This window comes from Amblyraja radiata, chromosome 41 (genome assembly GCF_010909765.2).
Source record: "Amblyraja radiata isolate CabotCenter1 chromosome 41, sAmbRad1.1.pri, whole genome shotgun sequence".
Taxonomy (NCBI): Eukaryota; Metazoa; Chordata; class Chondrichthyes; order Rajiformes; family Rajidae; genus Amblyraja; species Amblyraja radiata.
The window spans coordinates 16089175-16112208 of NC_045996.1; the positions used below are offsets into that span (position 1 = coordinate 16089175).

Sequence of the window (23034 nt, forward strand, 5' to 3'; positions counted from 1 at the left end):
AAGGGTGCCTTCGATTGTATTTGTACCTTAATAATGTGAGTTGCAAGGGTGCCTCTGATTGCCCAGAGTGCTGCCAGGACAATATAACAGTTGCATATTCCTTGCCACTCTAACAAACCACTATGGCCCCTCCAGCCTTGGACCTCTTGGTTGGTTATTGCTCTAAACACACCTTGTCTAATGTCACAGTTCTTCCTTTGATAGACACAAACCTTCTACAGATCAGATATGGGGATGTAGTGTAGCCCAGAGAATCCCTGGTATTAATGTTAAAGAAACGTCATTTATATCAAATTTCTTCATCGGATTCTTTTATGCTGCATTTAACCTTTATAAGTAATTACAGAGCAATTGCAATGAGGTGCATTAATATTCCACAGTTCTGGCGATGTTATTTCCAGCACCTTTTCTTGCAGGCTGGTCTGGATATATTACTGATGAAAGAAGCAAGACGGGACCTTGCACATCCTCTGGGAGATTATCATTACACGGGTAAGAGCAAAGCCACTTAAACAGGAGCCCGTTTCAGCATTCAGCAGGCTGGGATACTGAAGTGTTAGAGCTTTCCTCTTGCACACTCTGCCGCAGTCTTGCAGCCTTACTTTTAGTTTCTGTGATGAGTTTCTCAGTATGTCTCTTCAATTTAGGGACTGAGAAGTGGACCACGGCAGAGAAAAAGATGTTCAATAAAGCAATTTGCCTTTACAACAAGGATTTCTTCCTGATGCAGAAGATGGTAAGTGAATATCTGGTAGCAAGCGCACTCTTAAAAAAAACAGGTAGAAACTCTCTAACTTCTGCCAACATTAATTCTGATATTTTGCAGGGTAATTTGCACCGTTGTCTCTTGAAAAAATTATTGTATTCCGGCATAGAAGGAGACTGCAGACTGTCAGGCTGAAGAAGTGTCTCGATCCGAAACATCCCTGTCTATTTCCCTCCACAGATGCTGCCAGACTCGCTAAGTCTCTCCGGCACTTTGTTTTATGCTCAGGGCATAGAATAATATGGACCAAGTATGGGATAATGAGGTTAATTTAGAGACCAACGTGATCAGCATGGACATGGTGGGCTGAAGGGCCTGTTTCTGTGCTCTGTGGCTTTATCATGAGGAAGCTCATGAGTCTCCAGAGAGGGAATGAATGGTTGTACCAGTCCCTGGTATAGGTACATTTCCCAGCCAGCACCACTAACCTGATTAATTACCTGCATAAAGTCCATTTATAACAGTACTGTGGTTTCCTAAAAAAAATTACAGTAAGACACCCAATGCTGGAATAACTCAGCAGGTTAGGCAGCATCCCTGGAGAACGTAGGTAGGTGACGTTTTGGGCCAGGATCTTTCTTCAGACTGAAGTAAGTGAGAGGTTTACCTCTGAATTCATCCCCAGTAAGCCTGCATTGTGCCTCTGAAAATAATTTCATTGATATCTCTTGTGGACCATGACGATACCAAGCTGTTGGTGCAACCTCCCGGGTGTATTTGAGACAGGGAGCATTTATCTTTAGTCAACAGCACCAAATGGGTTGGATCTGGTTGCCTTCACTCCTGCTCTTTCAGTGCCTTCAAAGTTAATGGAATTGAATGTACAGAGGTAAGAACAAACAGATGGTGAGACCCTTACATGAGGACTTGTGCATCTGTGCAAGATGCGGGACAACAGGGACTGCAGATGCTGGAATCTAGAACAAAGGCAGAATGCTGGACAAATTCAGCTGTGGAGACAGAAGGGGTAAGTCGAGACTTTGAGCCGGTACCCTGCTTCTGGACTGAGAGCGAACAGGAAAGATTGCAAGAATATAAAATGCAAACATTTTTCTTCCTGACTGAAAGCCAATATATCTCAGGAAAAGTTTCCATACTTGTAAAGAGAGTTAGTTTGATTCAATAGTTGGTCTTGTGCGGCTCTGTAACAGAGCTTCATGCTGAGGTATAGTTAGCTGCTGCCACCTAGTGACCGGCGAGGGCAGCACGGCAGAGGTGGTTGTCCATTTGTGGAGCTTGCCTTTGGAAACAACCCAGGCTGTGGGATTAGAAGTCTGCATACAATATGGGTTTGGATGGGAAGCAGCTGAACTGCAAGTATAATGTAACTCAAAAATACAGCTGTTTCTTAATTACATAATATCTCCTGACCTGAAGACACTGGAATCTTAAGCAAAACACAAAGTGCAGGAGGAACTCAGCATATTGAGAACAGTGGCGTGTGCTTGGAGGAACCCGACTGGGCAATCCACACTCATTTCACTACAGAACTTCCAGTTGTTAGAAAGAGGTCAGGAGATAAAAACACAATGTACTGGAGGAACTCAGCAGGTCAGCCAGCATCTGTGGAGGGAATGGACTGGTGACGTTTCGGGTCAGTAATCTTCATCAATCCCTCTCCACTGATGCTGCCTGACCTGCTGTATTCCTCCAGCACTATATAATTTTATCTCCTGACCTCTTTCTAACGTCTGGAAGTTCCGTGGTGAAATGAGTTGAATACCTCAGCATGAAACACTGCAGATCATGGATTGCCCAGTCCAGCACCCGTGACCCGGAGCTCCAAGCACACACCGCTGTTCTCTAAAGGATGTTTGGAAATGATTATAGGTTTATGTGTCCTTGTGTCTATCTTAACTTTTATAGGTTGGTGATTTGAGAGGGTGGTGTAGATGCAATTTCATTCTGCAACAGTTTGAAATTGAGAGCTCCTCATGGTATTGGGATCAACAAAGCAGTGAGTATGGGCACAGGTGGTGTCAGTGCATCCCGCTGATGCATGCTGCTCTAGAATGCTGTTGTAGGTGCCGCTATTACAGCACCAAAGACCTGGTTCAATTCTGGCCTCTGCTGCTGTCTGTGTGGAGTTTGCACCTTCACCCTGTGACCACTGCGTTTCTTGGTACAGATTACAGAGCCGATTTTACTCATTGCCGCCATTATTAGGGATTTAGTCCGCTGCATAACTCAAGAAACATAGGAGTCCAAAGAGGGAATATGCCCTTTGTACTAATCCCCAGGTAGCTGATCAGAAAGTCAGCCTTGTTCTGAATCAGTTACTACATTCATGGGCATGCTGTTTTTACAGATAAAACACAAGACTGTGGCTCAATGTGTAGAGTATTACTACACCTGGAAGAAGCAGCTAAAATTTGAGTGGAAGAGATCACGTCTGCTGCAGGAAGAGGAAATAAAACGTGAAACTGACAGTGCTGGAGATGGAAAGGAATTCAAAAAGCCGGTTAGAAATATTCTTACTTCCATAGAAATGCTCCAGGCTACTGACAGGGCAATATACGATGCCCTCCACAATGTTTGGGACAAAGACCCATCATTTATTTATTTGCCTCTGTACTCCATAATTTGAGATTTGAATGATCCCAAACACTGCTAAAGCAACAAAGGAGTTTTTCAAAGCTAAATAATGGTCAATTCTTGAGTGGCCAAGTTAAAGTGCACATTGTCAGATTTTATTTAAAGGGTATTTTTTATACATTTTGGCTTCACCATGTAGAAATGTCAGCAGTGTTTTTACACAGTCCCCACATTTCTGGGCACCATAATGTTTGGGACACAGCAATGTCATGTAAATTAAAGTTAGTATTTTGTTGCATATCCTTTTGCATGCAATGACTGCTTGAAGTCTGCGATTCATGGACATTACCAGTTGCTGGGTGTTTTGGTACCTGCTTGACAAGCTCAAGGGCTGAGGCTCCTCTAACACTGTCGCTACCTCTGTTCCCCTGCCTGCCTCACTTGCAGTCACACCCTCCTCCTCACCATGGACAAATTGGAAGCAGTTACTCTAACAGGTGATTCTCCCCGTCCCTGATGTGCTGCAGCGTTTGCGCTGGTTTTACATTTCCATTTGCAGACTTTACCTACATGAAGCTGACGGCACAGTTGGTTTCAGTTCTATTCTAATGTGTGCCTTTCACCCCCGAGTGGGAGCCCTGCAATAGAATTGGCTTATATACGTTGAACATCTAAAAGGCATTTAGATCGGCACAAATAGTCCAGGCACACAAGGCCATGGACGTAATGTGGGCAATGCTGATTAGTACAGGTACAACAGTCAGCTTGATCGATGAGCTGAAGGTCCTGTGTCTGTACTGTACGACTATGACTACAGTACTATCAGACCCACTGCCTCTTCATCGAGAGGTTTATAGAGGTGAATATTACAAGGGAAGATGCCAGATCAATAATGAAAGTGTTGGAAGAGGCAGATAGGTAAAACAATGAATATACAGAGAACTGGACAGGTACTTGCTTGAGCAAGTGAGTGAAGGAATGGTACTTCTGGAACTGACTTTACAAGAATGATCCCAGGAATGAGTAGGTTAACCTATGAAGAGCATTTGTCGGCACTGGGCCTGTACTCGCTGGAGTTGAATGAGAATGAGGGGGGAACTCATTGAAACGTACAGAATAGTGAAAGGCTTGGATAGAGTGGATGTGGAGAGGATGTTTCCATTAGTTGGAGAGTCTAGGACTAGAGGTCATAGCCTCAGAATTAAAGGACGCTCTTTTCGGAAAAAGATGAGGAGAAATTTCTTTAGTCAGAGGGTGGTGAATCTGTGGAATTCTTTGCCACAGAAGGCTGTGGAGGCTTAGTCAGTGGATATTTTTAAGGCAGAGATAGATTCTTGATTAATATGGGTGTCAGGGGATATAGGGAGAAGGCAGGAGAATGGGGTTAGGAGGGAGAGATAGATCAGCCATGATTGAATGGTGTAGACTTGATGGGCCGAATTGCCTAATTCTACTCCTATTCCTTATGACCTAAAGCCTTCGAGGATGTGTACTTTTCCTATAAAGTAGCTGGAGTAACATTGATGATTAGTGGTAACATTTTATCAGAGCAAGTTGTCGTCAGATATTTTCATCTGTTATTTCCACCCTTAGTCATGCTTAGCTTCACAGAATCTGAGCGCTCCTTACCAGAGAAGTGCAAACCGGGAGAACACAAGGAAGAAGGTGGTTCGTGCTAAGTCCAGCTCGTCCCCATCTGTTCAGTGTCCGGCAGGAGTCCAGGACAAGAGCGAGAAAAAACCCACCATCGGCAATTTCCCGTGTAAAGAATGCAGCAAGTAGGTACAAGTGTGAGTGGCGGAGTCTGATTGAAAGGGCAGTACGAGGTTTTAGTCAACAGCTGTGATTGTGCAGCAAAGATGTCGCCTGGATCGGAGGGTTTGAGTTATCAGGAGGGATTGGTCGTCATTGTAGAGCAGAGGAGGCTAGAGGATAGAGGTATATGAAATATTCTTAAAACTAGAGGGCACAGGATTAAGGTGGGAGGGAGGTTTAGAGGGAATTTTAAATGTTTAACACACAGTATCTGGAATCCACCAGAGGAGGAGGCAGGAACAGATATAAGAGACATCTGGACAGCAACTTGACTGAACAGGGCAGAGGGACGTGGAAATAATGTAGGCGTGGGATTAGTGTAGACAGACACAATGATAGGCAGGCAGATAGTGGGCCAAGGGGTATGCTTCTACACTAAACCACTGCATGACTGAGCACTAACCGAGTTTGCCCTTTAATCAGTGGATGACACAGGCTTGGTTGTGTTTTTAGAGGCCAGCGACTGGCCTGCGTCTGCAGTTTTTAGTCGATGCTGCTTTTGGCTTAAGATCAGCCTCATCTTTTGTGCTGATCCTTTCAACCTGGGATTTGAACCAACAACCTTGTGACTTAGAAGCAATTGAACAATCCCTGTCTCCATGCTGTCTAAAAAATAAACGAAAACCGTGACAGGCGAGTCAGGCAGTATCTGCAGAGAAAGATGGGCAGAGGACATTTTGCATTGGGACCCTTCAGACTGATTGGGGGGGGAATAAAGAAAGAGTTGGGGGGGGGGGGGGGGGACAAAGACTGGCTAGTGATCGGTGGATACAGGTGAGGGGGGAGATTGCAGATGGGTGGAATAAGTGACAAAGACTGGAGGTGAACAGGAGACAAAAGGGTGTCAGATCATGAGTAGAGAAATGGAAAGCCAGAGGGAAGGATATGGGTGGAAGGGGAAAGAGGGGAGATAAAAAGGGATAGGAGGTGTGGGAAAGGAAGGTCTTCTAAAGTTCAGAGGATTTGCTCTTATTGAAGGAACGCCAGGGGTATTGAATAAGCAGAGACTTGCGGTGTCAAAGTGGACTGTGCCATGATGACTCTCTGTAGAACTCACTCACCCAGATGACAGGAAACTAAGACTGGCTGATGGCCTGATGTGGTACTTATTTAACATTGGCCTGATCTGCAATGGTACGCTGGTTATTTTTGGTGTAGACAATAATCAGCTGTAAACCAAGAACGTAGATATTTACCCTGGGTGTTCACACATTTATTTCAGAGTATTTGATAAAGTGAAAAGTCGGAATGCTCACATGAAATGCCACAGGCAACAGGAAGAGCAAGAACGACAGGCGGAGATGAAACGATCGAGAATACGTTTGAAGGCTGAGATAAAGGAGGAACCAGTGGAGACTATTGTGGTCTTCAATCCAAACAATCTACAGAACATCAGCACACCTTAGAGTATCAGCACCTGGCAGAGATACACGAGGCTATGGAGGGGTGAGAAGCAGTGTCTGTCTTGGTTGGTACCGATGGATGCTGTGGGCTGAAGACACTGGGATAGAAATACCTGGATGTTGCCCATTGCTGCTCAGTGTTGATATTTACAGCCCAGTCCCTGCAAGATGCACGGTTCCACCAATGTATCCCCCCCCCCCCCCATACATTCCAACAAGAGTTGACCCACCACAAATTAAACCCAATACCTCTTTTAGTCTGATGTACTGAGCAGAACCATAGCATTCCCATTTTAACCTGCCCAGAAAATTCCTTTGCCTTTATTCACTTTTTGCATTTTTTAAGTATTTTTGACAGAAAGGTGATATTTTCATTATTTTACCAGTGGTTAATAATAATTGCTGGAGTTGTTCATGCAAACTATTTGATAGTGTTTTAAGATTGATATATTTGAAGGAAATGTGAATTGTTTTAAACAACCTGTGGCTGAGGGTGTACGTTACCTGATGTCCCTCAGCATCAGGTCATCTGGAATTACAGACAGCAGATGCTTTTTAACTAGGGACAATCACTGAGATCCTTGACCAAACCCATCTTGGGTTGACAGACTATGTTAAAGTTGGCTGTCCTAAAACACATTAAACTTGGTGCCCTCGCACCAGGTTTGCATCTAGGAGTGGGACAAGCAGCTGAAACTGACCTTTTGTTTGAAAAAACAGCCCAGCTGTGTGGTATATAACAGAAAGCCAAGTCAATGCAAGGCAAAATGTAAAATATTTTTATAGGGAGCTGCAGAAAAGTGTTAAATATGACCCTGTTTATACAAAAGTCCAACTGAGCATCACGTCCAATGGTCCCTTCATTCTGTTCTGTGATGCGACTAGAGAATTTACGAGATTTACAGAATATTTTATGCTATTAAGCTGCCACCCATAGGAACTACTCCCAAGATGCCCTGGGCATGTTAAAGTAGAACTCTTTGGAAAAAATGAAAAACTTAAATAATGCCAGCTGTTAACGTTCATAGTGGCTAAAAAGGCAGGCCACATTTAGAGAACATTTGATCCAAACGAAACTGGAAATACATTTAGACCAGAGTAGTCTCAGGCACGTTTGATGATAGTCAGGGTTTATGGTCAAATACGAATGCCTGTGAAACAGCACGATCAACTCAGTGCTAGCAAGCTGCACAACGTTCATCTATTGAACAAAAACTCAAACTAATAAATCTCTGTTGTTGCGTCTCCAAACTTAAATCAAGAATGGAAGCGTCAGTAATCTCTTCATTTTGTATTTGTACATTGTTGTATATTTAGTTTAAGATCCAAACCCAATAGGTAGTTGATTGGTTACCAGAAGATTGCAATGGATGTGTTTTTAACTTTTTTTTGCCAGTGTTTAGTTTTCATTTGTATATAAGTATGTGTACAAATACTGCACACACAATGTCTGTTTACATTTATGTTGGAGAATTGTGATGCGAGGAGTGGAGATCTGTCTCGCATCTGATTCTTGACCTCATTTCTGCCTCTGGGCAGCATACAAGTTATAAGCACTGATGTGTTACAATTTTATGGAGTTAAGGTTTTGTTTGTGGGTAAAATATATTTTAAACAATCATTAGGTGAAACCCCACTGATGCTCCAAGCACATATTTCTTTGAGAATATGCAGAATTGTTTGAATAAACATTATGTTGACTGTTGGGAATATTATTTCAGTGTCGTGTTTAAATCACTTTTCATTCTGAAGAAATACTAAAGGATCTGAGATAAACACATGTCAGTCAGTAACTCTTCTTCACATTGCCATCTTGACAAGACCCAATGGATCTTTCACCCACAAACAAAACTGTAGCCACTCTTTTCTCAAGGAGAGACACGTGCACTTAACTGACCATTAAGTGTGCAGAGGAAACTTGAACAAACGTCCAGAAATGCAGATGGATTCTGAACTACTGGTCAACATTATGTCACAGGTGTCTGCCCAGCCCCAAACCCCTCTCCACTTTCCCACAGCAATGTAGAACTGAAAGCAATTCAATGAAGTTTCAATATTAAAACATCTTTAATCTGCAACAAAAAAAAAATCATAAATGCAACCAGAGAAAGCAAAAACAAAAACTACCAGATAACCAGACGTCAGTCCAGCAGAAACAGTGTGCTGCCCGCTAGGTTTCAGTGTTCTAAGAAGCGCATTTAATCCAAAGAGCATTTCTTTCTAAACAGTCACATTTAGACTCTTGCCACTGTGTGAACAAGACATTACAGAAAAGTGTTTGCAAAACCACCAACAACTAATTCTCTGGCAAGCAAGAAAACTGTTGGTCTGAGCAGACAACTAGCAAGAAGATGGTGGTGGTCCTTCCATGAAAGACAAAAGCAACAAAGGCTTTAGATGTTATTACCTGTATCTGGGGTGGCCAGAACAAGACAGGGCCTTCACTGCATTTAATATGGTTTGTTTTAAAACACCAATGCATGATTTTCTGTAAGAAAATGCCTCTAACGGATGGTTGGGGAAGAGGGAAAAACAAATCCAAAATGATTTCTACAAAAATACTGCAGATCTAGAATCAGTACACTCAGGTGCACCCAAGACCTGAAGAGGAACATCTGTGAACTACAAAACACAAAGGTTGGTGCAGGTGGCAAGGCCAGGACCCAGCTACTTCCCTGCCTGCTGGGCTTGTCTACGCAGAAGGATGTAGATCTTCTCCTTTAGCCAGTCCTTGTTGTACGGCTGGTACGTCTGCGTGTCTGCTCGGTAACTGGAGAAAAAACACAGTGCCGTCAGTGTCGAGGACCTTCAATGATCCAACTGCCACAACTCACGTTTCAGGTTGGGACCCTTTGACCCAGACCCGCTGAGTTTAAGATTCCAGCGTCTGTGGTCTCCTGCGTCCACCACAGCCCTCACTGGGAATCCTACGCAGCCAGAGGTGTTGAATAGACTAAGCTTCCCCACATCCCCACAATCACAGGCAAGACTTTAGCCCAACTTAATTCACTCCATGCAATGTCCGGATATGATAAGAGCACAAGCACAGAGGGCAAAGATAGATCAACCATGATTAAATAGCGGTGTACACTTAATGAGCCAAGTCCATGTCGACCAGAAATCACCCGTTCACACTAGTTCTATATTATCCCACTTTCTCATCCACTCCCTGCACAGTCAGGGCAATTTACAGAGGGCCAAGTAACCTACAAACCTGCAAGTCTTTGGGATGTGGGAGGAAACCAGAGCACCCAAATCCCAGGGATAGTTGAGGCTGGGACTATCCCATCGTTTAAGAAACAGACAGGTACATGGATATGAAAGGTTTGGAGGGATATGGACCAAGCGCAGGCAAGTGGGACTAGTGTAGCTGGGACATTGTATGCCGGTGTGGGCAAGTTGGGCTCAAAGGGCCTGTTTCCACGCTGCATCACTCTATGACTGACTTCACACAGACAGCACCCGAGGTCATGATTGAACCCAGGTCTCTGAGCTGAGGCATTCTGCAGTCCCGACTGCTCCAGTCTTCTGGATTTATAAGAGCTAGTCGTGACCTGCCCTTGACCCCATAAGCCACCCTGATCGTTCATGGACCTCCATGTGTGTAGAAAAGAATGAGTGTAGGGGCGATCGCTAGTCGTTGTGGACTCAGTGGGCTGAAGGACCTGTTTCCACGCTGTATCTCTAAATTAAACTTCCCTTAAATGAGGAAGCTGAGGGTTAACAAGGTAGCGTGAAGGACTTGAAGTGCAGGTGGAATGGCTGGGTCAATTTCCCCTGTTGCTCTGTCTGGGAACTGAAGGCAACACTTACACAAGGCAACTCAGATCAGCAAGGTCATCGATGAAGTCAAAGAGTTGGCTGATGTCATACGTGATGGACGGACTGTTCGGGTTCATCCTCTTCAAATGCTCTTCAAACATTTTACAGACACCTGGGGAGGAGCAGATTCAAATGTTTTAAATGTAACAAGCAACTGCAGATGCTGGTTCAAATACGAAACATAGACACAGAGTGCTGGAGTAAATCAGGACAGGCAGCATCTCTGGAGAACATGGGTCCCAGATGCTTCCAGACCCGCTGAGTTACTCCAGCACTGTTTCATGGCATTTTAAACGTACTTTGTAGTTTACATATTGCATGGAGCCTGTGATGTAACAGTTCTGGGCTGCTGCTGCAGCAATTAGGGGCCTAACCCTAACCCCCTTCCCTAAAACCACACCTGACAATTCCATCTATTCCAAAGGGGAAACAAACAGCATTATCAAACAAGTTACACGTTAACACAAAGTGCGGGAGGATCACAGCGGGCCAGGCAGCATTTGTGGAAGGAAATGGACAGACGACGTTAAGGAAACCAACCCATAACACTGTCCAAATGCTGCCCAACCCGTTGAGTTCTTCCAGCACTTTGTGTTTTGCTTGGTTCCAGTATTTGCAGTTCTTTGTGTCTGCAAATTTTGCATTGAATCGTACACGGTGTGGGCAGGGAGTATTACACTTGTTCACAGGTAGGAGCGACATAGGATCATACAGCACGGAAACAGGCCCTTCAGCCCAACTCCTCCATGCCGACTACGTTGCCACATCTACACTGGTCCCACCTGCCTGTTTGCCCATATCCCTTTCAACCTGTCCTATCCATGTACCTGTCCAAATGTCTTTTAAATGTTGTGGTACCTGCCTGAACTACCTCCTCTGGCAGCTCGTTCCATACACCCACCACCCAATGTGTGAAAAGTTTGTCCTCAGATTCCCATTAAACCTACGGCCTCTGGCTCTTCATTCCCCGACCTTGATACAGCGCAGAAACAGGTCCTTCAGCCCAACTTGCCCACACCAACCAACATGTCCCATCTACCCTAGTCCCACCTGCCCGTGTTTAGCCCATATCACTCCAAACCTGTCCTATGTACCTGTCTAAATATTTCTTCAAAGTTGCGATGGTACCCACCTCAACAACCTTCCCTGGCAGCTCATTCCATGCATGTGTATGTTACCCCTCGGGTTCCCATTAAACCTTCTCCCACCCCCACCACCCTCACCTTAAACCCATGTCCTCTGGTTCTCGTTTCCCTACTCTGGACAAGCGACTGCATCTACCTGATCTATGCCTCATCTTGGGTAAATGGACTGTGTGCCGCTGACTAGAGGAGACCCAGCTCTGACTGTTTGTGGATTCGCTGTTGGAGCCGTAGGTGAACAGTGCAGGAGTTGGGGAGTTGTGGAGGTGAAAGTATAAAGCAGCCGGGCCCCAGTGAAGGGTGGACACGGTGCAGTGACCCAAGGCCTCAGCTACTAATCCTGCAGAGAGAGGCAGATGAACAACGGTGAACAAAAGCGCTGCGGTACCTTCCATGCATTCGTTGACAGACTCGTAGTCTGCGTAGGTCCGGCCCTCGGGCCGCTTGGTCGGTTGCACCAGGAGGATCGTGTGAGACTGGAGATGGAGGAGGGAGAGTCAGCGTCGCCATCGCCATCGTCATCGTCCCCACCACACGCTGCCCCCCCCCCACACAAAATCACTCCCATGTTCCCCTCCCCGCCCCACCCACCCCCCAGTGCCCCCGCCCCACCCTGCCCCATCCACCCCCCTGCCCCCCACACACACACACACACACTACCCCCACCCGGCCCCCACCCGGCCCCGCCGCGCCGCATGTGCCCCCCACCACCCACCCTGCCCCATTCACCCCCCCCCCCCCCACACACACACACACACACTACCCCCCACCCCCACCCGGCCCCACCCACCCACACACACACTACCCCACCCCCACCCACCATGTTGTCGCCGCCGCGTGTGTCGTGTCTCGGGTCTCGGGGCCGCCGGGGGTGAAATGGAAACCGGAAATGGCGAGGCGCGACCTTCCACCCGGAAGCGCGGTGACGTCACGCAAGCCTGTGAATGGCTGAAAGTTTCCCCTTTGTTGTAGAAACTTCGCTCGCGCCAAAAATCCTTTAGGATAAATTGTTCAAAAGGGAACTGTAGATGCTGGAATATCCAAGGTACAAACAATTGCTGGGGAAACTCAGCGGGTGCAGCAGCATCTATGGAGCGAAGGAAATAGGCGACGTTTCGGGCCGAAACCCTTCTTCAGACTTCTTAGGATAAAGTGTCTGATTGTGTTTATATGTTTATATATATATATATATGTATGTATGTGTATATATGTGTGTGTATGTATGTATGTGTATATGTGTGTGTATATGTGTATATGTATTCAATTCAATTCAATTCAATTCAATTTATTGTCATTTGGACCCCTTGAGGTCCAAACGAAATGCCGTTTCTGCAGCCATACATTACAAACAAATAGACCCAAGACACAACATATTTTACATAAACATCCATCACATTGCTGTGATGGAAGGCCAAAAAAACTTATCTCTCCACTGCACTCCCCCCCCCCCCCCGATGTCAGAGTCAAAGTCAAAGCCCCCGGCGGGCGATGGCGATTGTCCCGTGTGTGTGTGTGTGTGTGTATGTGTGTGTGTGTATGTATGTGTGTGTGTATGTATGTGTGTGTATATGTATGTGTGTGTATATGTATGTGTGTGTATATGTATGTATGTGTATGTGTGTGTGTGTGTATGTGTGTGTATATGTGTGTGTGTGTATATGTGTGTGTGTGTATATGTATGTGTGTGTGTGTGTGTGTAAAGGGTGATTTCACGAAAGGTCACTGGCAAAGATCTTATAGCGGCTATAGGATATTTGGTCACTGGATCATAGATCCTCACCCACGTGACCGCAAAATCGAAAATATCGGGATTGTACCGCGTTTTCTCGCTGCATTTCATCAAAACATCAATAATGCCTTAGTTTTGATGAAATGCAGCGAGCAAACGCGATAATTCCCGATATTTTCGATCTTTATATCTGCACGGCCAACAACTTCCGCTGTTATTTTCCCTTCAGCGCTCTCTTGTCTTTACCTTCGTTTTTCTTTATCTTCTGGACTGTAAAGTAGGATAACTGTGTCTCACGGGTCGTTTTCGCGGTTTTTAACAGGTTTGAAATTTCGCGTTTCTAGCATCAATAACATGTACTGGAAGTGACGTTTGTACCCCAGTTAAATTTTGCGGTCACGTGGGTGAGGATCTATGCTCCAGTGACCTTTCGTGAAATCACCCTATATGTGTGTGTATATGTGTGTATATATATATGTATGTATGTGTGTGTGGGTGTGTATGTGTGTGTATGTATATGTATGTGTATATATATATGTGTGTGTGTGTATATATATATATGTGTGTGTGTGTATGTATGCGTGTGTATGTGTATATATGTGTGTGTGTGTGTGTATATATATGTCTATGTGTGTTTGTGTATGTATGTGTGTGTATATATATATGTCTATGTATGTATGTATGTGTGTATATATATATGTCTGTGTGTATGTATATGTGTGTATATATATATATATGTGTGTGTGGGTGTGTGTGTATATGTGTTTGTGTTGGTCAGTATGTGTGTGTGTATATGCGTGTGTGTGTGGGGGTCAGTGTGTGTGTGGGTCAAACTCAGTCTGTGGGTCAGTGTGTGTGTGGGGTCAGTGTGTGTGTGGGTCAGTGTGTGTGTGTGGGTCAGTGTGTGTGTGGGTCAGTGTGTGTGTGTGGGTCACCTTGTCCGTGGTGGAGAAGCTTGTGTGGTCCTGAGATCCTGAGAGCGATGCCGTCTGGAGCTATGGTCCTGGTAGGGCCACCCATGGCGGTAAGATTGAGGGGGAGGTCTCTGACAAAGAGCGATCCAACCAAGACCTCAATGGTGGAACAGGTGGAGGACGATGGCTGACCTTAGTGGAGCGTCACAGCGGCTGGGAAGGCGAATGAAGGCTGCAGCAGAAAGGGGTCTCCGTTCGTCTTGGACTCCATGCCACTGGATCCTAACCCAGATCTGTCAAGGACCATGTGGTGGCTGTCTGTACACCAGTCTCCCCACGTTAAACAAAGTCACGCACTGGCGTCCTCCAACCCAGGAGACACCCATGGTCAGCCATGACCGAATGGGGCCTAAAAAAAAATCTGCAGTTCTTTGTTTCTACAAACACCAGGACTGATCTTCAATGGGTCATGTCGTTGGATTGAAGTTTTATGGAATTCAGTTTTACATGAGTTGGGGGACGTCGCTGCTCCTGCCTGTCCCATGATGGTGACCACACATGTAACACGCTCTGGGCATCCTGAAGATGTGACATGGATGGTTTGTTCCCTTAACAATTAGTTGTTTTACACCTGTTTCTATGAGGCAGTGGTTTTATCAGTACAGGAAATAAATAGAAAATGTATCATTTATCCACACTGCCGTCTGTTTATTGGGAATAGCCAAGGCCGTCTAATACCTAACGGCGGGAGCAGTTCCAACTTCCAGCACAGAAACCGCTGTGTTTGTGATGAGATACTGGTGTCGTCACCACATGTAGACACCCTTCCTCGTGCTCATTAACTGACAGAAGGATACGGGATACATAGGTCAGGCAAGACTATAAGGTATAGGAACAGACTATAAGGTATAGGAACAGAACGAGGCCATTCGGCCCTTGGAGTCTGCTCCGCCATTCAACCGGTCAGGGAACGGCTCGGTCCATCACTGCTCCACTGAGGGTGTGGGGACAGATCATTCGCACACACAGGGCAGGGAGACCACCTGATTGGAGCTTAAACCAACACGCTGCTGTTAGCAGGAAGCATGTTGATCCTGAAACAATTGTCCATTGTTGTCCATCCAGCAAACAAGATCACTCAGTGGTCCAGGCAGCATCTGTGGAGATGGAATCTGCTTGGTTTTCAGCTCAATGATCACTCATCAAATCTGGGAGAGATTGACACCTGGTTCTGGAGGATCTACAACCTCTGTTTCTCTCTACACGGATGCTGCCTGGCCTGCTGTGTTTCCAAGATGTGTTTTTAAATTCATAACATCTGCGGTTATTTTAAAAGGAAAGTTAATTCATTTGAATAAAAATCAAAACTGCAAGAATATCCAATTGGGATTCATGGTTTGGGAACAGCTCTGCTCAAGACCGCAAGAAATTGCAGAGACATGTGGATGTAGCCCAGTCCATCACACAGACTGGACTCTCCGCCATTGATTGCGTCTACACTTCACGCTGCCTCAGGAGAGCAGCCAACATAATCAAGGACCTTCTTTCACCTCGTTCATTCCTCTTCTCCCCTTTTCTGTCGGGCAGAAGATGGAAAAGCTTGCCAGCTTCAGGACCAGGTTCTTACCCGCTGTTATCAGACTACGAACAGTCCCGTTCTTCCATCCTACCTTGTCGTGGACATTAGACTTGTAACACTGCAAAAGTAGATTCTGCACTCTGCTAAAGTTCTCTTTGCACTAGAAACAGAGAAAATAGGTGCTAGAGAAGGCCATTCGGCCCTTCGACTAGATGTCGTAGCTTGCCGTGATTGGACTCATGCATTGTATGATCTGATTTAATCAATTAGCATACAAACAAAAGCTTTTCACAGTATCTCCATACACATGATAATAATAAACCAATAACAAACCAATACAAATATTTAGCATCTGATTGCCAGGAATATTCTCCAGTGGCCGTGGATGAGGAAGCCCTTAGCCTCGTTTGTTCGGTTCCCCGTCAAAGATAGTCCGAAGATCATCATAGACGTAGATAGTAGTCCAGGATTGCTCTCTGGTTGTGGTAGGATGGTTCAGTTGCCAAATAGACAATAGGTGCAGGAGTAGGCCATTCGGCCCTTCGAGCCAGCACCGCCATTCAATGTGATCATCCCCAATCAGTACCCCTTTCCTGCCTTCTCCCCTATCCCCTGACTCCGCTATCTTTAAGAGCCTTATCTAATTCTCTCTTGAAAATAACAACTGGGAAGAAACGTCAGCCCACGGATTGAGCCAAGGCCTGCCTCTAGCGGGTCAGGAGGTCATGGAGTCAAGTCCTGCTCCAGAGACTTGTTGTAGGCTGATGATTCAGCTTCATGCTGAGAGAGCAGAGATTAAACTCAGGTCTTGTTTGCCTCCCTAGATTGTCAGCAATAATCACAGCCTACTGTTTCATTAGGTACAGAGGATATCACAACATTAGAACAAGCAGCCATTACATCAGGGACAGTTTCTTCCCAGCTGTTATCAGGCAACTGAATCATCCTACCCTTAACCAGAGAGCAATGAACTACTATCTACCTCATTGATGACCCTTGGACTATCCTTGATCGGACTTTGCTGGCTTAACTTTGCACTAAACGTTATTCCCTTATCATGCATCTATACACTATAAATGGCCCACGTATTGTCTTTCCGCTGACTGGTTAGCACACAACAAAAGCTTTTCACTGTACCTCGGTACACGAGACTATGAATTGTGGATTCAGATTTTGTTTCAGTGTTACAGCAATGACTAACTCTGCCCACTGGGGAGCGCTGTCACTGACTGAAGGAATGCAAGTGCCTACACGCTGGTCATCTGCTCCAGGGTGGAAGAATGAATCAATGCAGAGGCCACGAAGAAAGGCACAGGTTAATCAGGGAGATTCAGCACGGGTTTATTCTGGGAGGTGATGTTGGATTGGCTTGAGTTCATGTGTTGGATGGATTAAATAAGGTTGTCCACCTCAGACCACCGTCAGGGAATGATGTGCCTGCACCTCCAGGCTTTGTGTTCTTCATCTATCCCCAGTACTCTATAATTTACTGTTCAAGTCCTGCCCTTGTTTATTTATGTGAATAAATGGAATCTGTCCAATTCCATGGTGCACGGATAGCTTTCGTTCAAAGAACATGATTAGGATTAGGATCACATAATGAGCAGGATTGGGCCAATCAGTCCCTTATAGTCATAGTCTTATAGTCAGAGACATAGTCCCTTATGTCTCTTCTGTCGAGACTGGCGCTGCTGTACTGGGAGCGTGGGGTTAGAGTGATGGTCAGCAGCGAGTGGACGGGCCGAAGGGCCACTCGGTTTGGCGTCACTGGAGGAGGTCGATGTACGGGGCGTTTGTGTGAAGGAACACGATGTACTCCACATCGGTGTCGGTGCCGCCGGCGGGCGTGGAGTTGTGGCGGGGAGAGAGCGGCCCGGCGGCGGCGGGGATGGGCAGGAAGCGCCGGGCGAGGCGGGAGAGCGCCGGGAAGCGGTGCCCGTTGTCTCGCCACCAGTGGAAGGGGTCGGAGTCGCGTTTGCGGAGCGGCTCGGACAAGTACCCGTCCAACTGCAGCCGAGACTCGGGCATCGCGCCCGCCGGCTCCGCGCCGAACAACAGGTCATAGTCGCTGGGCAGGGCGGCCGGGGGCGGGCCCGGGCTAGCAGGCCCTGGGGACGGGCCGAGCGGCGGCGGGCAGGGGCTAGCAGGCCGGGGTTCGGGCGGAGTGGCCGCCAGCAGTGCCCGCACCTTGCGGTGGATGTGGTCCCGGGTGCGGGCGTCGAGGAAACGCAGGTCCTTGAAGCGCGGGTCGAGGAAGGAGGCGATGGCGGCCAGACCAGCGGGACCGGTGGCCACATCGGGGCCGCTCTCCAGTTCCCAGCGGCGCAACAACAAGTGTCGGAGCCGGGCCCCGGCAGCCCTGGCCGGGCTCGCCACCTCCAGCGGACACTGGGCCAGCGCGGCGGCCACGCCATGTAGGCAGGGCAGCAGCGCCGACACTGAAGCGTTGTGGGGCTCGGACAGGAAGGCCAGGCCGAGCCGCAGCGGCCGCAGGACGGACACCAGGTCCCGCAAAAGCTGCCAGTGTTGCGGGGAAAGTGCGGGCTCGCTGTCCAGCGCCGGCCGCATCCGCAGCAGCCGCTCGCACATCTGTAGCGTGTTGTCCCAGTGCGGGCCAGTGTCCGCCTCCGGCCACTGTCCGGCCGGGAGGAGACCGGTGTCCAGCAGCTCCGGCCACTGTCCAGCCTGGAGGAGACCGATGTCCAGCGGCTCCGGCCCGTGTCCGGAGTCCGGGCCGAGCTGCAGGTGCGCGGCGAGGTGGCGAGCCGCTCCGAGCGCCGGTTGTAGAGCCTCGAGTCGCAGTGTTTGTCGGAGACAGAGGTCGAGGGCGCGGCGGGCGCACGGGAGGCTGTATGGCGGCCACTCGGCCCGGGCCCGCGGGCTATCCTCCACCACACAGATGACGGCAGCGGCGGGGAGCTGGTAGTCGGCGAGGGCAGAGAGCAGGAGGTCGGGACCGGGGGCTCGGCCGGTCCGGAGAGCGCAGCGCACCGTGGCCCAACGGGCGTCCGTGTAGTGAGCTAGCACAGTGAGGAAGGGCCGACCGCCGGGGCCGCTCCAGCTGTGAGTGGATAGCGCCAGCGCCGGTACCGAGCGCAGCTGTGCTGCCAGATGTTGGCGAGCCCGCAGGTAGAGGCGGCGCAGAGCGGCCGACAACTGAGACGCCGTCGGGGGCCGGTAACTCGGCTCCAAGTAACCGAGCAGCCGTTTGAAGCCGGCCTGTTTCCCGAGGCCAAGCGGCTGCAGGTCCCGGTAAACCAGGCCCAGCAGTAGCCGGTCCAGCACGTCCCGCCGCCGCTCCGGACACTCCGGACACTCCAGGACCCCCCCTCTCTCCCCCACCGCTCGGTTCCTCGTCACCTCGGGCTCCGGACCCACCGACTCGGATCCGGACGAGGCATCGTCGGCGCCGTGACGGGGCTGCGCTTCCCCGAGCCGGTGTTTGCGGCGGAGATGTTCCCGGAGACTGGCCGTGCTGGCGTGGAAGCAGAGCTGTTTGCGGCAGAGGCTGCACTCGACGCACCGCTCGTTCAGCTTCTTGAAGAAATCCCATGTCTCAGCCCGGTCCGGGCTCCCGCCCGCCAGCCGCCGCTTGTAGGTCAGCTCGGCGCTTCCCTGGGGACTGCGGGACGGCCCACAGGAGCGAAGCAGCGTGGACAGCTCGTCTGTGGGGGAGAGGGGAGAAGAGAGGAGACGTGAGGAGGGGAGAGGAGAGGGGAGAGGAGGGGAGGGGAGGGGAGAGGGGAGGAGATGAGATGAGATGAGACGTGAGGAGAGGGGAGGAGATGAGATGAGATGAGATGAGATGAGATGAGATGAGATGAGATGAGATGAGATGAGATGAGATGAGATGAGATGAGATGAGAGGAGAGGAGAGGAGAGGGGAGGAGGGGAGAGGAGAGGGGAGGGGAGGGGAGGGGAGGGGAGGGGAGGGGAGGGGAGGGGAGGGGAGGGGAGGGGAGGAGAATAGAGGAGGGGATATGAGAGGAGGGGAGAGGACATGGGAGGAGAGGAGATGTGAGGAGAGGAGAGGAGATGGGAGGAGAGGAGAGGGGATGGGAGGAGAGGAGAGGAGAAGTGAGGAGAGGAGAGGAGGAGAGGAGGAGACGTGAGGAGAGGGCTACAGTGATATATGGGTAGAGTGATACAGATACAAGATGGGGCTACAATGATATAGTGATGCAGGAATACATTGACCCAGGGGTACAATTCTTGCTATTGAGGGAGCGCAGCGTAGGTTCACCAAGTTAATTCCCGGGATGGCAGGACTGACATGTGATGAAAGAATGGGTCGACTGGGCTTGTATTCACTGGAATTTAGGATAAAATGGAATCTTATGGAAACATATAAAATTCTTAGAGGATTGGACAGGGTAGATGCAGGAAAAATGTTCCCCATGTTGGGGGAGTCCAGAACAGGGGGGTGGGGGTAAGTGTGTTGGTGGGTGCGGTACCTTCAGTCAGGGTGGGGTGAGGGTCTCCATCTCCTGGCCCCTCTTCCTCCTCGTCCTCGAGCTGTGCAGCGCAGTCCCGCAGCATCTCCGACATGCGCCTGCTGCTGCTGCTGCTGCTGCCCGGCGACCTGTGGGGCTCCTGCGCAGAGCAAAGAGGAGACGTTACAGCGATGCTCACCTGCCCTGCGGTGGGGAGGAAGGGAACCATGCGGACCCCCCTCTCCCAGGGGAGGGGAGTGGCGGGGGGTGGGGGGTCTACAGACTGGAGGGGTCAGATACCACCGGCAGCGATATTGGGGATTGGGTGTGAGAGTCAGGGGCCTAATGTCAGCACTTCACGTGTGGCTGGCTGACAGTCCAACAGCTGGAACACTGACATCTAATTGTACCCCCACTGACCACTCTCTCTGTCCCCGCCCCCCCCCCCCCCCTCCCATGCATACACCTCTCGCCCACCCTCCCCCTTCACAGTCACCCTGCTCCCCCCCCCTCTGTACACTCACTTTATCTCCCTTTTACCCTTCTCTTTCCCCCCATTCCCTTCCACCCACTCCACTCTCAGGCTTTACATTTCACTCCATACCTGACGCCCTTTTGTTTCCTCTCACCTCCAGCCTTTATCACTTACTCCACCCATCTGCCAATCACGTCTCGTGTATCCACCTATCACTTGCCAAGCTTTGCCCTGCCCCATCTCTCTTTTCCAGCTTTCCCACTCCCCCCCCCCCCCCCCCCCCACTCCACTCCATCAGTCTGACGGAGGGTCCCGACCAGAAATGTCTGTCCATTCCCTCCATAGACGCTGCCTGACCTGCTGAGCTCCTCCAGTACTTTGTGCTTAGTTGCACAGAAGATGGTGGGTGTAATGGAATGAGCTGCCAAAGGGAAGTAATTGCGGCAGATACAATAACAATGTTTAGAAGACATTTAGACAGGTGAATGGATAGGAAAGATTTAGAGGAATATGAGCAAATGGGACTCACTTTGATAGCAGAGGTTTACGAGGATGTTGCCAGTAGTTGAGGGTCTGAGGTACAGGGAGAGGTTGAGCAGGCTAGGACTTTATTCCTTGGAGCGCAGGAGGGTGAGGGGTGATCTTATAGAGGTGTATAAAATCACGATGGGAATAGATAGGGTGAATGTACAAGGATACCCAGGATAGGGGAATCAAGAACCAGAGGACATAGGTTTAAGGTGAAGGGGAAAAGATTTAATAGGAACCTGAGGGGTAACTTTTTCACACAGAGGTGGTTGGTGTATGGAACGCGCTGCCAGAGGAGGTAGTTGAGGCTGGGACTATAACAACATTGAAAGATATTTGGAGAGGTTCATGGATAGGACATGTTTAGAGGGCTATGGGCCAACCGTGGGCAGGTGTGGAAAGTTAGTATGGGTGATTTGGGCCGAGTGGCCTGTTTCCGTACACACGTGGACTCACGGGGCTGTCTATGTCCAGCGTGTCGCTGTGACCCTGTTCCTCCTCACACTGAGTCTCGTCTCCGGTGCTGTCGGTTCCCTGCGGTTCCCCCTGCCCGGTCTCTGTGGTGAAGTGGATGCGGTGGTGGCGTTGCAGGTGTAGGCGCAGTACTTCAGCACTGCAAGGGTGGGCTAGCTGCCAGCCACACATGGTGCATTCCAGGGTTCGATCATCTCTCTGCGTTACGTATCTCCACACCTCACTGATGGGCGGCATGGCCCCTCCTCAGCCCCCAGCGGCAGTAATCACTGAGGGAGAGACAAGGTCAGGGTTAGGGCCAGGGTGAGTGCATCATACCCCAAACCTCGACCTTCCAACCCCTAATCCTCTCCCCCCCCCCCCCACCCCCCCAGCCCCAGCGACCAGTATCACTGAGACAGGGACAGGATTAATGCACTGTACCCCAAACCCCGACCCCTAGCCCCCCCTACACCCCCTCTCCCATCACCCCAGCATCATGGAGACGGTCAGGGTGAGGGTGAGGGTGAGGGTCAGTGCATCGTGACATACATCCACCCCAACCCTCCCGCATTTCCTCCATTTGCTTCTTGCCCCCATCCCTCTGTCTGCCCCTCGATCCCCCCTCCTCATTCCCTGCATCCCCTCTCTCACTCCCTTCTTCCCACTTGACCATTCCCTTCATCTGTTTCATTCCATTCCATTTATCCTCCATTTCCCAGCGTCATTCGCCATCTGGCCCTCAGTCACCCCTCCCTCATCCCCTGCTTCATCTTCTCCACATCCCTCACTATTCACCCCTCCCTTTTGCTCCACACTCCCCCCTCCTCCTCCCTCATTCCCTCTCCCCTTCTCCCTTTCCCATTCTCCCCATCCTTCTCTCCCTTCACCTTCACCATCCTCCCCTCTCCCCCCCCATCTGCATCTCTCCCCCATTCATCAGACATACAACATTGCACAAGATGAAGAATACCACTGTTGATATAAAGATGGAGGAATACATCTAGTGAACACAAGCACCACAGACAAGACAAGACAAGACAAGTCAGTGAGTCAACCACAAGCCACCAACCTGGAGATTATTTCATTGACACTTGACTTTCTAACTCGTTTTTCTTCAAGACAACAGATGTTTGTAAAACCCAACCGGCCGGCACCAGGGATGAGATGAGATGAGATGAGATGTCCACAACATCAACACAAACACAGATGTATCTCCATCTCCACCATCAAGGCGCTGAGTGACGCTCTGTTACATCCACATCCCCGGGCGGGGCGCTGTGCGGGGCGGCCACTCGGTTCGTGCATCGCGGTCGGTCTGAGCGTCGGGGCCGGGGTCGGGGCCTAGGTCGGGCGGAGCGGGTGACGGTGACGGTGACGGTGACGGTGACGGTGACGGTGACGGTGACGGGGGGAGGATGAGGGGGGGGGGGGGGAGAC

The 23034-nt window shown here is 49.3% G+C and overlaps 3 protein-coding genes across 3 annotated transcripts in view; 1 reads left to right on the forward strand and 2 right to left on the reverse strand.

Moving 5' to 3' along the window:
* Nucleotides 1-6830, forward strand: part of znf541 (zinc finger protein 541) — a 29675-nt gene extending 22845 nt beyond the window's left edge. The window contains exons 13-17 of the mRNA XM_033014366.1: nt 417-492; nt 648-736; nt 3075-3302; nt 4895-5079; nt 6339-6830. Of these exons, the coding sequence (XP_032870257.1) occupies nt 417-492; nt 648-736; nt 3075-3302; nt 4895-5079; nt 6339-6522 (762 nt within the window). The 3' untranslated portion in view covers nt 6523-6830. The remainder of the gene's footprint in view (nt 1-416; nt 493-647; nt 737-3074; nt 3303-4894; nt 5080-6338) is intronic.
* A 1741-nt stretch (nt 6831-8571) lies between these two features.
* On the reverse strand, nt 8572-12460 carry erh (ERH mRNA splicing and mitosis factor). Its single transcript, XM_033014237.1, has 4 exons — nt 12304-12460; nt 11872-11959; nt 10333-10453; nt 8572-9289 (listed from the first exon to the last, which is right to left on the reverse strand). Exons 1-4 carry the CDS (start codon nt 12304-12306, stop codon nt 9187-9189), a joined length of 315 nt encoding a protein of 104 aa, XP_032870128.1. The 5' UTR covers nt 12307-12460; the 3' UTR covers nt 8572-9186.
* A 4296-nt stretch (nt 12461-16756) lies between these two features.
* On the reverse strand, nt 16757-22924 carry LOC116967691 (zinc finger BED domain-containing protein 1-like). Its single transcript, XM_033014285.1, has 5 exons — nt 22667-22924; nt 21598-21884; nt 20160-20298; nt 17372-19370; nt 16757-17335 (listed from the first exon to the last, which is right to left on the reverse strand). Exons 2-4 carry the CDS (start codon nt 21850-21852, stop codon nt 17470-17472), a joined length of 2295 nt encoding a protein of 764 aa, XP_032870176.1. The 5' UTR covers nt 21853-21884; nt 22667-22924; the 3' UTR covers nt 16757-17335; nt 17372-17469.
* Nucleotides 22925-23034: the final 110 nt, after the last annotated feature.